The following is a 16,364-nucleotide window of genomic DNA, read 5'->3' as shown; positions in this document are numbered from 1 at the left end:
AAAATAAATAAAATCTAACATCCACGTACAGTGCTGAAAGCATTGCAACCAAGTGAAATGCTCCAAAATGAAAAGAATAGTCTGCTGGGAATAAACAATACAATTTCTTGGAACAAACATTAGAATTTAGGTTGTAAATTTAAGCCGGTGCTTGTGAGAGTGTCAAGGCGAGCAGACTGTTAAGATTGTTCAGGTTGACCTAATGTGGCCTGTGAATGCTTATTTGCTCTTCAAACTGATGTGATCCATTTTGGTCGCCCTCTAGCATTCCTGGAGCAGGAGATGAATCGATCTCTGACCCCTCCTTTGAACGGCCCCCTCCCCGCTCCTTGTCCGACACCTTCGGCCCCCCAGCCCCGCGAGCTCATCGCCATTGAGGAGGAGAGCGAGAGGCTGGCCAGAGAGCTTCGAGAGGTGGGCTGAAAAACCCTACCAAAATCTTTGGTAACAACAGAGGGGGAAAATATGAGACTTTAGTTTTTCGTTCTTCTTCTTGTGTGTGGTTCTACCCAGGTGTCCAGAAACAGAGACAGTCTTCGCGCGCAGCTGACCCAGCTGTGCCAGTACAGAGGGGTGCTGACCAGAACACACTCTCTTACAGCTTCACAGGTGATGACATTACCGCTTCCCTCTCTCATCATGAATTAATCACGTGCTAGTAACTGATGGTCACTTCTTTTTGGATTTTTCTCAGGCGCCGCCGTCTCTCCTGGAAAGCCAATGTCTGTTTGATAACCACCGTGATGTCCACCTGAGGTACACATCATCATGTCTCAATAGCGTAAAGCATGCTTTCCCAAACATTTTCAGTTCAAGGCCCAAATTACTTTCCATATTTGATTACTCAGTTGGACCCAAACTGACTCAAAATCGTCCCGTATGTCGTTCATGGAAACTAATGATGAACAACACAATAGACGTGAAATTGTTTGCATGATTTGTATGCATGCTTTATGATCAATAAATACAAGGCTGGTGTATTACAGAATCTGATGATTATTGTCAACTCTCAGTTTTGTAGCGGGAGTGGTCCACCCTTGGAGGGTGCCTTCGTTTGAGCGACTGTTGTGGCGAGCGTGCCGTGGTTATATTATTGTGGATTTTAGAGAAATGGAGGATCGTCTCGAGCATCCGGACACGGTAGGAACTGGGATACGGAGAACCAAAGTCATGAGGAACGTCCATGATTTAGTGTTCTTGTGGAAATTGCTGTTATCTGCAGGGAGAGATGGTGCAGTGGACCGTGTTCCTCATTTCCTATTGGGGGGACCAGATAGGACAGAAAGTGAAGAAGATTTGTGACTGGTGGGTCGATCTGTGCGTCTGTGCTTTTTGGCGTGTACTGTGCAGAGTTTGCTAAATTTTTGGTTTCCATTTGTGGCAGCTTCCGCACACAGACATTTGTGTATCCTGAGAACACAGCTGAAAGAGAGGAGATTCTTCAGGGATTACAAGGCAGAATTGAAGATATCAAATCTGTACGTGTCCAGCCTCTGTACCAATAATGCAGCGTTCCGAAACAAATGGACATCATTTCAAATATATTTGAAAACGTCCAATTCCTAGGCAAATGAAATTACAGTGGTGTGAAAAGGTGTTTGCCCTCGTCCTGATTTCTTATTTTTTTTTTGCATGTTTGTCACACTTAAATGTTTCCCATCATCAAACAAATTTAAATATTAGTCAAGGACAACACGCGTAAATACCAAATGCAGTTTTTAAATGGTTTTTATTATTAAGGGAGAAAAAAAAACCCAAACCTACATGGCCCTGTGTGAAAACGTGATTGCCCCTCCCCCCTCTTTTAAAACATAACTGTGGTTTATCATACCTGAGTTCAATTTCTCTTGCCTCATTTAAGCTCAGTGTTCATGAAATTTGTTCCAAGACGAAAACCACTACTGAGCAAAAAGAACAATAAAGCCTGTCTCAATTTTGCCAGAAAGTTGAACTTTTTGGGAGGTGTGTGTCCCATTACATCTGGTGTAAAAGTAACACCGCATTTCAGAAAAAGAACATAGCAACAGTAAAATATGGTGTGGTAGTGTGATGGTCTCTCTGGCTGTTTTGCTGCTTCGGGACATCAAACTTGCTGTGATAAATGGAACCATGAATTCTGCTTTCTACCAAAAAATCCTGAAGGAGAATTTCCGGCTATCTGTTCGTGACCTCAAGATGAAACGAACTTGGGTTCTGCAGCAAGACAATGATCCAAAACACACGAGCAAGTCCACCTTTGAATGGCTGAAGAAAAACAAAATGAAGACTGGAGTGGCTTAGTCAAACTCCTGACCTGAATCCTATTGGGATGCTGTGGCATGACCTTAAAATGGCGGCTCATGCTCGAAAACCCTCCAATATGGCTGAATTACAACAATTCTGCAAAGATGAGTGGGCCAAAATTCCTCCACAGCGCTGTAAGGGACTCACTGCAAATTATCGCAAACGCTTGATTGCAGTTTAGGGTGGGCCAGCCAATTATTAGGTTTGGGGGAAATCACTTTTTCACACAGGACCATGTATGTTTGGATTTGTTTCCCCTCCCATAATAATAAAAAACATTTAAAAACTGCATTTTGTGTTTACTTGTGTTGTCTTTGACTAATTAACTGTTTGATGATGGCAAACATTTAAGTGTGACAAACATGCAAAAAAAAATAAAAAAATATAGAAATCGGGAAGGAGACAAACACTTTTTCACACCACTGTAAATAGGCTAATGTTGAAACATTTGAGCGATTGACCGCGACCCTAGTGAGGAGAAGCGGCTCAGAAAATGGATGATCGAAATTCCAACATATTCAAATGGATATAAATGTTTAGAAGTGATTTGACAAAGACCGATTCAATTTTGCCTGGATAAGCGGTAAAGAAAATGGATGGATGGATACATTTTAGCTGCCTAGAAAAACAAGAGGGGTAGCGAGTGTCCTGGAATTTCCTGTCTTTACCTTGGGGAAAAAAACAGTTTTTACACATCTCGTTAAAATTTGAGCGAGAATTGGCTATGGTTTTAGATGACAAAATGATGACCATTTTGAGACACTCCTGTATTTGAAGACTTGTACTACTTTTGTTTGTTGATTTTGTAGCACTTCTATAGTTGGAGGTGTTGTCAAGGTTCCTCAATGGACTACGCTCATTGTTTTATGCATCCATCCATTTTCTACACGGCTTATCCTCACTAGGGTTGCGGGGAGGCTGGAGCCGATGCCAGCTATCTGCAGGCGAGAGGCGCGGGGTCCACCCCGAACTGGTCGCCGGCCAATCGCAGGGCCCACTGTACCGCCCGCTTGCTGCAGCAGCACATGTAAAATTGGAATAGATTATAAATAAATCAATTCTAAAACAATGAGCGCCGACTGGTTAGCACATCCGCCTCACAGTTCTGAGGACCGGGGTTCAATCCCCGGCCTCGCCTGTGTGGAGTTTGCATGTTCTGCCCGTGCCTGCGTGGGTTTTCTCCGGGCACTCCGGTTTCCTCCCACGTCCCAAAAACATGCGTGGTTGGTTGATTGAAGACTCTAAATCGCCCGTAGGTGTGAATGTGAGTGCGAATGGTTGTTTGTTTCTATGTGCCCTGCGATTGACTGGCAACCAGTTCAGGGTGTACCCCGCCTCTCGCCCAGAGTTAACTGGCTCCAGAACGCCCGCGACCCTAGTGAGGATAAACGGTACGGAAAATGGATGGATAATCTATTCCTTCATCTTTTATTTGATTCCACATTAACTTCCACAGTCATTGCTAGTCTATCAAGAGTCCAAACAAAACAGACGGCAACATGCACAAACGACTTTTGACCTAAGCTGTCCGAAGCATGTTGTTAGGTTGGATGAAAATGAATTGGGTTCTTTGTTTAATATGGATGAATAATTCATAAAAGGTTGGTTCTGAACTGAAAGTTTCTCACTGTACATGTGATGTGTGAACCTAGGTACTTAAGCCTTATAGCAATGAAACTCTATCGGCTTCTTGCTTTAACAGGGAAACTTGCTTGAAAGTAAAGGATGGCTGGTTGAACAAGATGCATTACAATACAAATAACATTTGCGGTTTTTCATTTTGAAGTGTTTTGTGCTGTTTGAACTTCAAGTTGTTCCCATCCTGAAGGTGTTGTCTCAGACCGAGACCTTCCTGCAGCAGCTGCTCATGCGGGCGGTGGTCGTGTTGCCCCAGTGGAAGGTGCGCGTCCAGAAGTGCAAGGCGGTCCAAATGGTCCTGAACCTCTGCAGCCCCTCCGTCACCGACAAGTGCCTGATCGCTGAGGCGTGGTGTCCCGTCACTAAGTTGCCTGAGCTGCAGAGCGCTCTGAGAGAAGGAGGGGTGAGACACCAGTTCAGGCCTGCGCGCCATGAACCTTATGCACATGCACAGCCATCTTAACCTTTTTTTTTTTTCTATCCAGAGAAAAAGTGGCAGTGGCGTTGACTCTTTCTACAACCGTTTGCCTTCGTCTACCTCTCCTCCTACCCTGTTCCCTCTCAACTCTTTCACCGCTGGTTTCCAGAACATTGTGGATGCCTACGGAGTGGCGAGCTACCGGGAAGTCAATCCAGGTAAATCATCATGAATCTCAAACTTTGGGCTCTCATTGCTTTGCCTCTCTCACACTTCATCATTCACATGTCTCCGCAGCCGTGTACACCATAATTACATTCCCCTTCCTGTTCGCTGTCATGTTCGGGGATGTGGGTCATGGTTTGCTTATGACCCTGGCCGGCCTTTGGATGGTTCTTGAGGAGAAGGACCCCAAGCTGAGAAGCAACAATAATGAGGTACCGTGGTACTTTGACATTGAAGTGGTCAACTTACGAGTTTTTCGAGTTATCCAATCTGATTCAATCCAATTTATTTATTAAGCAAATTTAAAAACAACAGTTGACCAAAGAGCTGTACATCATGTGTGCTACGGTACTAACAAAGTAGCAAGGAGTACGATTGATGTTGGCCGTGTGCCAGCATTTTTCCTTAACATCTGGGGGAAAAAAACAATGTAGTTGAGTGCAAAACTTGGCATGCACAAGTTTCACATGGTGGGACAGAACAAAGGAAATTGAATACAACCAACTTCATCGAGCATTTGAAGCAGCATCACGAGAAACAGCGTTTTCGCAAGACCACGAAGGCGAAGAAACAAACCTCTCGCTCCCTCAAAGAACCAACGCTATCCAAAACTCCCGCGGGACGGCGAAAAGGCGGCGGTGAATAATGTCGGCCACTACATTGTCGATAAAACTATACCCAGATGCTTCAAGAAATTTAAAAAAGTGTATTGCCGCACACGTGGAAGAAAGCAAAGTCTGTGCCTGCCATATACTGACAGTAAAAATAACTGAAGTGAACTTGAATTGTTATTTTGCACTTTAAAAGTGTAATTTGTATTTATTGGATTTATTTTTGAGGGTCTTATGTATTTTTTTTATTCCATTCAATTGTAGAATATGCTTATATTTAAGTGAAACTTACTGGTTATTTTGCACTTTTAAAATATAGTTTGTTTTTATTGGATTTATTGAGGTTATTTTTCAGGATCTTCAAATTTATGTTATATTTAATTAAACTGTAGTATATTCTTATATTTATGGTTAAAATTAATGTAACTCATCGGTTAACAATAAATGGGTCACTTTTTCTTATACCGACTGTTGAGTAGTTTCACTTGATTGAAGCCTTCTCTAACATTCCATATTACAAAATAAGTCAAAAAAATATGCATGGTTTTTGCTGATATCGTAACGGATCAATATCGGTATCAGCCAATACTTAAGGCTGCAATATCGGTGTAGCATCAGAAGTGAAAAAGTTTTATCAGGACGCCCCTATACAGTCAAACGCACAAATACTAAATAAAAACACATGCAAGTAGCTTCTATACTCAGCCGCCTCGTGCGCTCAGCGTTACGACGCTCCGTTGTGATCAAGTGGATAAAAGTTGTCACAAACCACATCGCTGAGTCACTAGCAAGTTAACTTAAACACACACATGTTAAAAGAAAGGAGATCAACAAAAGCAATAATAACAGATCAGTAAGGACTGAGGAGGACTGCAGGGTCGTGCGTGACCACCCATACCGCTGTTGGCAGCCAACGGCTCCTCGAAAAGAGCAACTATGCTCCGCCCATTCCTGGCAAAATTTCTCATATCTGTGCCGTCATTTCCTTCTCCATCATTTTTTGTGTGCCACCAACTGGGCTAGCGGGAAATAAATTGGGCATTCACTAAACATAAACAAATGAACTATTGAATAATACATTACTGGGGGCCATTACCCTTTCACACAGGGCCAGGTAACTTTGAATAGTTTTTTTCCCTGATTAAATGAAATCACCCTCGAAAAAGAGCTTTTTAAGTTCGCTTGGATTAGATTCATCTGATATTTACATTTGTTTGATGATCTTAAACAAAGTCAGCAAACTGCAAAATTCTAAGAATTTGAGAAGGGGGCCAATACTTTTCAAGGTACTGTATAATAATAACAAAAAAGCTATGATAATAATAATAATTAATTTCTTATTCTTTTATGTTCCTGCACAACAAACGTGACCTATTTGGGTTTCAGATCTGGAAGATGATGTTTGGGGGTCGGTATCTGATTCTGCTGATGGGCCTGTTCTCCATCTACACGGGAGCCATTTACAACGAGTGCTTCAGCCGCGGCCTCAACACTTTCAGCTCAGGGTGGCACGTCGGCCCAATGTTTGAGAAAAACATTTGGAAGTGAGGCCCTTTTTACTAGTCTAGCTTTGATGTCTTCTTTTCCAACATCTAATATTCGCTGTGTTCTCTACAGCGCATCCGTCCTGGCAGGGAACAAGTTTTTATCTATGGATCCTGTCGTGCCCGGCGTCTTCACCAGTCCTTATCCATTTGGCATTGACCCAGTAGGACTGTTACACTAATCTGCAGTTAACACTCTCTTTCCCTCAAGCGGTCGCTCACTTGACTGTCTTCTCTTTTGTGTCATGGTCAGATTTGGGGTTTGGCCAATAACAAGCTCACCTTCCTCAACTCGTACAAGATGAAGATGTCTGTCATCATCGGCATCATTCACATGACTTTTGGAGTCTGTTTGTCATTCTTCAACTATGTGTGGGTCATCATCCAACGCTCCAGCGCATTCCGTTCCCTTCTACTGTCTACTGCCCCTGACTGGCCTGAACATGTTTGAAATCATGTTTTTCCCTCCAGGCACTTTGGCAAGTTGAGCAACGTGTTCCTCGTGCTGATCCCAGAACTGTTCTTCATGTTGTGTCTGTTCGGGTACCTGGTGTTTCTGGTGGTGTTCAAGTGGATCGCCTACACTCCTGCCCAGTCCAAAATCGCCCCCAGTATACTCATCCATTTTATAGACATGTTTCTCTTCACAGAGAATGAAGAAAACCCACCTCTATATAAGGCACAGGTGTGTCTGCTACTTAAAGAATTTCCTAAGCCTAACTTTTGTTTTGTTTTTTACCACACATTTTTGGGTCACACATCCTCTATGAGTTGAGTATGTAAAATGTTGCCTTTTTAATTCAATTAATTTGTAATGTCTCTTGCAATGATTTTATTTTTGTAATTTCCAGTCATGCACTCCATCTTACTTCAGTGATTTCTAATGTTTTGCTTAGCTTTTTAATAAAAATACAGAAGAGGGGAAATTATCACCAGGTCTTGGTATGAGGCAAAAAAAAATCCACCTGCGACCATGTTTGGTAAAACCTGCTGGAAGGTAACCACTAACGATATTGTTGCGTTGTGTATTTATTTAGGGTATTGTACAGAAAGTGCTGGTGGTCTTGGCGCTGTGCTCCGTTCCCGTCCTGCTGCTTGGGAAACCACTATTTGAATACATCACCCACAAGGGGAGACGGCATCAGCCGGTGAGTGCGCCTACCTGGAACTTTTCCCCTTCTACCTCGGATGGGTCTATTTTTGTAAAAGATTTGCAATCCACTGCGGTATCTGCAGGAAGAGAGACGCCAGCTGTTGGCCGACGAAGCCTCCATCAACATCCGACACGGGGAGGTGGACGGAGGTTCTGCTGAGGAGGAGGAGGAGGTGAGGGCAGAACTCAACTAAAGCTTCAATTAAGCCAGTGACTGTCAAAGTGGTGTATGCAGGCTCCCTCTTGAATCACTGAATTATAAGTTCAAACTATGCATAATTAAACTTTTTTATCCAGTACTTTACATTTGTTACAGTTACAGTTCAGTTGTACTGGTACTTAACTTTAAATACACTACAGTTGCATTTTTTTTCAAACATACAATCATGCTCACTATTATTGGCACCCATGAAATTTAAGTACTAAATGTGGAATATCTGAAAATGAATCAAGTGAAACAACATTTTTCTATAGAGAACTTGTTTGATACACAAGCAAATGATAAACATCATGGATAGATGGAACAAAAATAGAGCTCTTTAGCGATGCACACAAACAGTTTGTTTACACACGGCGCAATGAAGCCTTCAAGGAAAAGAATACCTTGCCAACAGTCAAACACGGTGAAGGATCCATAATGGTGTGGGGCTGCTTTGCAAACTTGGATATTGGAGGCCTTGACTGTATCACAGGTATCATGAAATCAGAAAATTATCAAGAGATTTGAGAGTGAAATCTCTTACCCAGTGTAAGAAAACTTGGTTTGAGGCGAAGATCGTGGGTCCTTCAGCAAGACAAAGACCCAAAGCACGCATCCAAAAGCCCACAGGAATGGTTGAAATGGAAAACAAATTGACTGTTTTAAAATGGCCAGCAATGAGTCCTGATCTCAATTCAATTGAAAATCTTTGGGAAAAGAACCCTGCAAATGTGAAAGGGCTTGAACAAATTGCAAAGGAAGAGTGGGAGAAATTACCACAAGAAGTGCAAAAACCTTAAAGATGGATACAAGAAACATTTGGAGGCTGTCATCGCTGCCGAAGGGTGCGCAAACAAGTATTAAGGAGGGGTGCCAATATTGCTGCGCATGCTGCTTTCAGTTTTTTTTTCCTTTGAAATTACAATATCTAAGTTGGGGGAAGACAATTATACAGGTTATGCAAATAATGAAGGGGTGCCAATGATGGTGAGCATGAGAGTATTTAGGTACAGTTTTTATCACTTTTAAATGCATTACATTTGAACGAAATCGTTAAGTAGTTGGTTTTTTTTTCCATATTGAACTTTTTTGGAATTCCAGAACAGCACATTTGTTAATTACAATTCAGTTGTATTTAACTTTTAAGTACAATCCATTTTCATGTAATATTTTCAAACTTTGTTTTCAAACATTTTTTTTTAGGTACAATTTCAATTAAACTTAAACATTTAAATTTTTAGTCAGTATTTAAGTAAAAAAAAAAATTTAAGATGGTGTGTTAATTACAGTTCACTTGTATTTAACTTTTAAGTACAATACATTTGCATTTAATTTACTTTTGGAACTGTTTATTTTCAAATTATTTAGGGCGGTGTTAATGTTCAAACTGTGCATAAGTTCTTCTTTTTGTACCTCACTACAGTATTTTACTGTTGGTCATGTTGGCAGTAATTGAAAGAGCCAAGTATTTTTTTTAAAGGTGATAATGTGTGTAAACATTTAAAGGACCACTGAACAAAGCCTTTGCAGAGCATTCATTCTTTTATCTGCAGGACTTTGATGCTGCTGACGCGTTCATGCATCAGGCCATCCACACCATCGAGTACTGCCTGGGCTGCATCTCCAACACCGCCTCCTACCTCCGACTCTGGGCTCTCAGTCTGGCACACGCACGTTAGTAGCACCCGGACTACTTTGGGCTTGCATGGTGCACACACAAAGACTTCCTCTTTAAAACACACTCATGCCATTCTATTGTCAGGGTGTTATTCAGCCACACATGACATGGAATTTCCAAGCACTGAAGGCCATTTGACTGAGGTGGTTTCTCTCCACAGAGCTGTCAGAGGTGTTGTGGGTCATGGTGATGCGTGTTGCCCTGAGGTGGCAGGGCTACGTGGGCTCTGTGGTTCTCTTTGTGGTCTTCGCTTTCTTTGCTGTGTTGACCATCTCCATCCTGCTGGTTATGGAGGGCCTGTCAGCTTTCCTACATGCACTCCGTCTACACTGGTAAATTACTTTTTGTTGTTGTTGTTGTCTTTGAGGCAGTCTGAATCATTTAATCTGTATTTGTCATTCTTTAATTCATTGGTTCGTAAACTGGGGTCCACAAAATATTTTTCAATAAATTGTCATAAAAATGTTTTTTTTTTTTTTTTAAAGTGCATGCCATTAAAACAAACCTACTAAATAAATGACTCCTCCCTACCTTACCTTTGGGCCAATTAAAAGCTCTGATATGATTGTGACTTATCACATAAACCTGACATACCTGCAGGAGTCCAGCATTCCTAGCTGTCACGCGCTTTTGTCATGTAGACAAGGCAAGACGATCGCAGCAAAATATTTTCAATTTGGAAGCACCTACCTGGGGTCAAAGGTTTCCAACATGTTGATAAATCACTGCTTTTGCAAAGTATAAATTGGCACTGTGTCTTTGGCAATGTTCAACATAATTGACCACCAGGCTCCTGTCCTGTCATACAGAAAACAGTCTGAAAATTATTCCACCCATGTTGTCTGTTTCTGAATTAAATTCACTAGGCACTTTAAAGAAGAAGAAAAAAGGCACTAGAGCGATTGGAAAAGTTTCTAAAAATAGCGATCGAATGGTTAAGTTGGCAACACTAACTGCTTTTAAAAAAATAGCTCCTCTATGTTTGCAGCTATGTTGTTAGTGGAAGCACTACACGTCAGCTAGCGATGATGGATAAATATTGAATTAGGTTGCGTTCCTTTCTAATCAGAATCAGAATCATCTTTATTTGCCAAGTATGTCCAAAAAACACACAAGGAATTTGTCTCCGGTAATTGGAGCTGCTCTAGTACGAGAACAGACAGTCAATTGACAGAGAACGCTTTTGAGACATAAAGACATTGACAAAAAAAAAACAGTCACTGAGCAATAAAGGGTTGCTAGTTATCTGGTAATGCCAGTACATTTTATTTTTTAGACAATTGTGCAAAAAGATGCAGTCCTTTAGCACTTAGAGCAGTTCGAATGACTAATATTGCAATAGTCCGGTGCAATGACCAGTGTGCAAAGGGCGCCGAGACTTCAAGCGACGAGTGCGGTAATCTGGGACAACGTTGATCGTGCAAATGTTGCAGATACTCCTCAGTCAGTGTTCAAATGGAGCAGATGCTACTCTGGCATGAGTAGCCAGTATTGGTCAACAACAGATATGATAATAAATAATAAACAGGTCATGCTTATTTCGGTTGAAACGTTAAACAAACCAAAATAATTCCCATAGCATATTAGAATGAAAAGTGTACACCTTTCTCATAACCTCTAGGTAGCAGTGGCATATTGAAATGAGTGTACCGCTTTTTCATAACCTCTAGATGGCGGCATAGATTTATAACATGGGAAAGTTTTTTTTCCATTTTCCCCTATACCCATCTATAATGCGCGCCATTGATTTTTGACTTTTTTTTTGGAGGGGGGGATGCATTATACACGAGAAATTACAGTAAATGCTTTTATGCTATTTGTATGTGCCTAAAACAGAGCTACATAACATTGTATGGTCAACAGGTATCTTTAAAAGTGACCACTGAATGTTTCTTTCTTCCAGGGTGGAGTTCCAGAACAAGTTCTACAGTGGGTCAGGCTATAAACTGCACCCGTTCGCTTTCTCATCGATTATTAATGCGTCAGCTAACATATGAACATCATTCTGGCCAAAGAATTCACTGAAATTGCAAAATCATTCATTTATTATACCTCATTGAGTTCTTGGACTGCAACGGACTAACATAACAGTGTTCTGTGGACTGAGGCTTTTATATAACGGTTTAATTGCACAATGAACATGATAGTATTGACTGTTATTATGCCATCATTAGAATGATATCCAAGATACAGTTGCTTTATTTAAAATATACTACTCTCTTTTCAAATTTTATTCAGTCAGTGTTATGTAAATGCATTCTAGTTATTCATTCCTAAAACTTAGTTATTGATACTTTTCACTGTGACATTTCTGATAATCTTAACGTTTAAAAGGGAAATTTAGGGGAACATATGTTGAATTGTTCTGCTAAAAACACTATTCCCACAGTGTCATGTCGTTTGAGCACATGCAAATGTTAAACAGTTTAATCTTAAAACATGAGTAACAGTTTTCTCTTTTGGCTTACTGAGATAGCTTATGAAGTCATTAAGTTGTTGGGACCACATTGGCATGATGATATTTTGAACAACATCAGGACATGTTTCTCTTTTTCTTATCCCCCCCCCCCCCCCCCCCCCCCCCCTTGTTATGCACTGTCCAAGTGATCAAATTTCAACTGTAATTAAATAAAATTTTGGGTTCTTGTATTTATGTGACAAGTCATTCACTACATATAATACAATACACACCATTTGAGCTGTGCCTTTAAAGGGATTCATGCAAAAATTAACATACAGTCCAGTCAGATCTTAATAGATCAGATAGTTTTGTTTGTTGGTCACTTAATTATTGAAATACATCATAGTACAGTAGATGGCATCTCGTATCTGACACTCCGTAGTGGCGACGTGATTTTTCTATCACTAAGGGACGCTAACGTAGTAGCAAAATCTTGATTACAGTAAAATTTAAATGAAAAACACATAGGCCATTTTTTTTTTAAATGTTAAAAAATGCGATTACAACGAAAGGGATCCTTCACGCACCGCGTAAAGACGTAGTCTATAGTCTCATAAATTCAGTGCGGACTTGTGAATCCCCAATTTTGTTTCACTCAGTACTTTTTTAAAAGACGTACCTGGATGTAGAGGGAATGTCAAACAGACACAGATACGCCAGCAAGTTTGAGCAGCCCAGCTAACCGAGGTGCAATATGTGGCGGCCACGTTGGAGGGGTCGACGTTTTAATCAAAGGCAATGCTTGCACATTGAAATTAAGTCGTAATCTGCTCATTTCTCAACCGATTTTCGCTAGATTTACTTTTTTTTTCAAAACCAAAAGCGTGTGTTATCAATGAATAACATTTGAATAAAAAAAAAACAACAAATTACCTGTGAAAGGTTATTTGCTGTTCCCCTATTGTAATTTTACAGCGTTGTGTGCCACCGTATGAAGCACAATGTGCCGACATCCTTGCTATTTTTGTTTCCTTAGCGTCCACACATGAAATGCGCGGACGATTTGACCCCCCTAGCTTAGCGTCGCTGTAGGAACGCAGCTCAAAAGGGGCGTGTCATATCTGCTATTTCACATCTGCGGGCAAACATGGCGCTCTACATACTTTACTGTGTGTCCTGAGCAAAAACAAAAAAAACAAAAACTAGCTCGCCTTAACCTTAGGAAATGGTATTTGGCTACTTAAATGGTAACACGATTACCTCTGTGGTTTAAATAAGTTTATGGTGAAAATGGCGTTTCGCCACACGAGTCGTGGGGTTCGTCTGCTTTTGAGTCAAATTCAGCGATGTGTTGTAGCCGCAAATCACCCAGGTAAAGACTTGATTTATCTATCACGACTTTTATTGACATTTCAAACGCATGACTTAATATATAGATCCGCTGTATTTACTTAGCATGTGAGACGAATCCAACGATTGTTTGTCCGGAAAGCAGCTCGATGTGTGACTCAGCCGGCTACCCAACCGGAGCCCTGCACGGTAGAGAACGAGTCCGTGAACCCGACCTTTAAGAACCGAAACCCACGGAACCTAGAACGGATGGCCTTAGCTGTGAAGGACCGCGGCTGGAAGACGACATGGCCTCACCGCGAGTTCTACCACAGGTCTGTTTTTCATCCGTTTTGACGCCCATTCGCGAATTCATTATTCATCCGTGACATTCGAGTGTATTTTTGTACTCAGTAACTCTAAGATGCCAATAGGAAAGTAGTTATTGGTGTCTAGGATTTGTGTCGAAGTGACACATCTCAGCTGTTTAACATCATTGTTTGTCGAGGAGGATCTAAGTTTAGCCTGGGTTGTTAGCAGGCCAGCCGAGAGACGTAGTCTCCCCAGCGTGTCCTGGGTCGTCTCGGAAAGGGAAAGCGGAGATCTTCTCTCTAGTGACGTAGATAAGCTCGAGAAATTCGAATGATCTGATTTCTGGCCTCTCGGCAGAAAACTGTCTGGCGCTCAGGAATGCTTGGATAATTTTAATTCAAATTTCACGTTTACTTAGCCCCCATAGAGATATTACATCCCCCAAACTAGAAAATGTTGGTTTGTCAAAATATGGGACCTTTTTAACTTTAACATTGAACTTATTTTTTTTTACACATCTTGTTACAATTTCAAGACTATTTGAGTGAAAATTTCCACTGTTAGACTATGAATATGATAAGGGTGAATTAATTCAGTTTTATTTCCCATGGGGGGGAACAAGAACCTGGAACTCAAGTAGCTTCACAGATCGTTGAGCTTTCACTGTCATTTTATTTGACTGATTTTGATCAGGTATTAATAGAGGATTTCTCTCAATTGCTTGTGTGATTCTTCTGCTTCTGCTCTCCACATTTTGCCTCAGAGGCAATAAACACCTTACCTGTTTATTTAAAAAAATGTTTGCCCCCAGGTTGGTGTTTTCCCGCAGTCAGAAACATGTGACGGCTCAGGTCTTCTCTTGCTCTTCACCTGACCCGGTGCTCTCCTGCTCCACCAAAGAGTGGGCGCTGAAGAAGGAGCTGGCCTCCACAAACTGCGTGGCAGCGTCTCAGGCCGTGGGCGAAGTGCTGGCGCATCGATGCAAGCAGGCCGGCATCACCAGGATGGTGTACAGGGCCATTCCCTGGACGTATCGCTCGGATGCTGTAAGCGTGGCGGAATTGTGTATGGAGACGTTGCACCTACATTACTGTTGACGTATCCTCATTTTTTTTTTTGTACAGGTTCAGTCGTTTCGAGCAGCAATGAAAGATGGAGGAATCATTCTCAGTGAACCCAGAAGAAAATACATTGGAACCTAAATTTAGGGATCAGCCCTCAAATGTTTCGAAAAATTCTTTCTCATGTAAAAATAGCCTCCATGACAATACAACGAGTCAAATTGTGCTGTCTTGCTCTTGTGAATAAACAGTTACCAAATGAGTATTCATCTGTCCATCCACCCATTTCTGATAACGCTGGTCCTCATTAGGGTTGCAGGTGAGCTGGAGCCTATCCCTGCAGACTTGGGAGAGGCGTTGTGCACCCTGGACTGTGTGAAAGCCAGTCGCATACAGACCAACCACTTACATTCACACCTAAGAACAATTAAGATCAGGGTTGTCACATTTGTTTTTATCGCGGGTCACACTGTACTTGTGGTTCCCCTCAGAGGGCTGGCTATAAATGGTGAAACCACAAACAGTGGATATAAGAAGTCTGCGCACCCCTGTTCAAATTTGTGACATAAAAAAAAAAAAAGACCAAGATAAATAATTTCAAAAGCTTTTCCACCTTTGTGATCTATAACCTGTACAACTCTATTGGAAAAGAAACTGAAATCTTTTCAAGGTTTTTAAAGGAAAAATAAAACATTTGAAAACACAATAACCTGGTTGCACAAATATTGTGTACATGCCCTCAAACTAATACTTTGACAGCACTTAAGAGTGTCAGTGTGACACATCTTGATGTGGCAATAATTTAAACAGTGGGATTTATGCTATAAAAACATTGGTTATTGCTTTGGCTCAAGCTGAAAAACTCCGGAGAGGTTTAGACGTCGCTGCTTGTACCACGCTACTGCCACCTTTGTGCTGCGCTGACATTCACATTTATGGGATGTCATTTCAAATGAGTTAAGTTAGTCTAACTGTTAGATGTTCAAAAAAACATCACTAGGCAGAAGCTGAGCTACACCGTGTTTGTTTACACAGTAAACTAGTGGCTAAAGCACGAGGTTCTTGCACTTGTCCCTTACCGAATATGTACATGAGACAGTATCCACAAGAAGCCTAATAATGGCTTCATCATATTACACAATTGCCGCTGCATTTAATCCATCCATTTTCTGAGCTGCTTCTCCTCACCAGGCATGCTGGAGCCCATCCCAGCTGTCATCGGGCAGGAGGCGGGGTAAACCCTGAACTGGTTGCCAGCCAATCGCAGGGAACATAGAAACAAACAACCATCCGTACTCGCATTCACACCTACGGGCAATTTAGAGTCTCCAATTAATGCATGTTTTGGGATGTGGGAGGAAACCGGAGTGACCGGAGAAAACCCACGCAGGCACGGGGAGAACATGCAAACTCCACACAGGCGGGGCCGGGGATTGAACCCGGGTCCTCAGAATTGTGAGGCTGACGTGCCGCCCCGCTGCATTTAATGATTAAGTAAAAAAATTTCCCCCA

The 16,364-nt window shown here is 41.6% G+C and overlaps 2 protein-coding genes across 3 annotated transcripts in view; both read left to right on the top strand.

Annotated features, from left to right (window-relative positions):
* Positions 1–12,398, top strand: part of LOC133484784 (V-type proton ATPase 116 kDa subunit a 3-like) — a 17,287-nt gene extending 4,889 nt beyond the window's left edge. Inside the window, exons 4-21 of the mRNA XM_061787852.1 lie at positions 266–414; positions 514–609; positions 695–756; positions 1,014–1,140; positions 1,223–1,305; positions 1,385–1,478; positions 4,112–4,324; positions 4,407–4,557; positions 4,637–4,776; positions 6,562–6,719; positions 6,793–6,883; positions 6,973–7,091; positions 7,191–7,404; positions 7,757–7,867; positions 7,956–8,045; positions 9,625–9,745; positions 9,910–10,081; positions 11,653–12,398. Of these exons, the coding sequence (XP_061643836.1) occupies positions 266–414; positions 514–609; positions 695–756; positions 1,014–1,140; positions 1,223–1,305; positions 1,385–1,478; positions 4,112–4,324; positions 4,407–4,557; positions 4,637–4,776; positions 6,562–6,719; positions 6,793–6,883; positions 6,973–7,091; positions 7,191–7,404; positions 7,757–7,867; positions 7,956–8,045; positions 9,625–9,745; positions 9,910–10,081; positions 11,653–11,746 (2,285 nt within the window). The 3' untranslated portion in view covers positions 11,747–12,398. The remainder of the gene's footprint in view (positions 1–265; positions 415–513; positions 610–694; positions 757–1,013; positions 1,141–1,222; positions 1,306–1,384; positions 1,479–4,111; positions 4,325–4,406; positions 4,558–4,636; positions 4,777–6,561; positions 6,720–6,792; positions 6,884–6,972; positions 7,092–7,190; positions 7,405–7,756; positions 7,868–7,955; positions 8,046–9,624; positions 9,746–9,909; positions 10,082–11,652) is intronic.
* An 867-nt stretch (positions 12,399–13,265) lies between these two features.
* On the top strand, positions 13,266–15,117 carry mrpl18 (mitochondrial ribosomal protein L18). Of its 2 annotated transcripts, none has more exons than XM_061787853.1 (4): positions 13,266–13,522; positions 13,643–13,814; positions 14,603–14,837; positions 14,916–15,117. In XM_061787853.1, the coding sequence occupies exons 1-4, from the start codon at positions 13,432–13,434 to the stop codon at positions 14,991–14,993; spliced, it is 576 nt and encodes a 191-aa protein (XP_061643837.1). In that variant the 5' UTR covers positions 13,266–13,431; the 3' UTR covers positions 14,994–15,117. The 2 variants fall into 2 exon arrangements, with proteins under 2 accessions (XP_061643837.1, XP_061643838.1); XM_061787854.1 differs by having other exon boundaries at positions 13,267–13,522; positions 13,646–13,814.
* The last annotated feature ends 1,247 nt before the right edge of the window (positions 15,118–16,364 follow it).

This window comes from Phyllopteryx taeniolatus, chromosome 10, assembly GCF_024500385.1.
Source record: "Phyllopteryx taeniolatus isolate TA_2022b chromosome 10, UOR_Ptae_1.2, whole genome shotgun sequence".
Taxonomy (NCBI): Eukaryota; Metazoa; Chordata; class Actinopteri; order Syngnathiformes; family Syngnathidae; genus Phyllopteryx; species Phyllopteryx taeniolatus.
The sequence above is the reverse complement of the archived record's forward strand: the minus strand, read 5'-3'. Positions and strand labels throughout refer to the sequence as shown.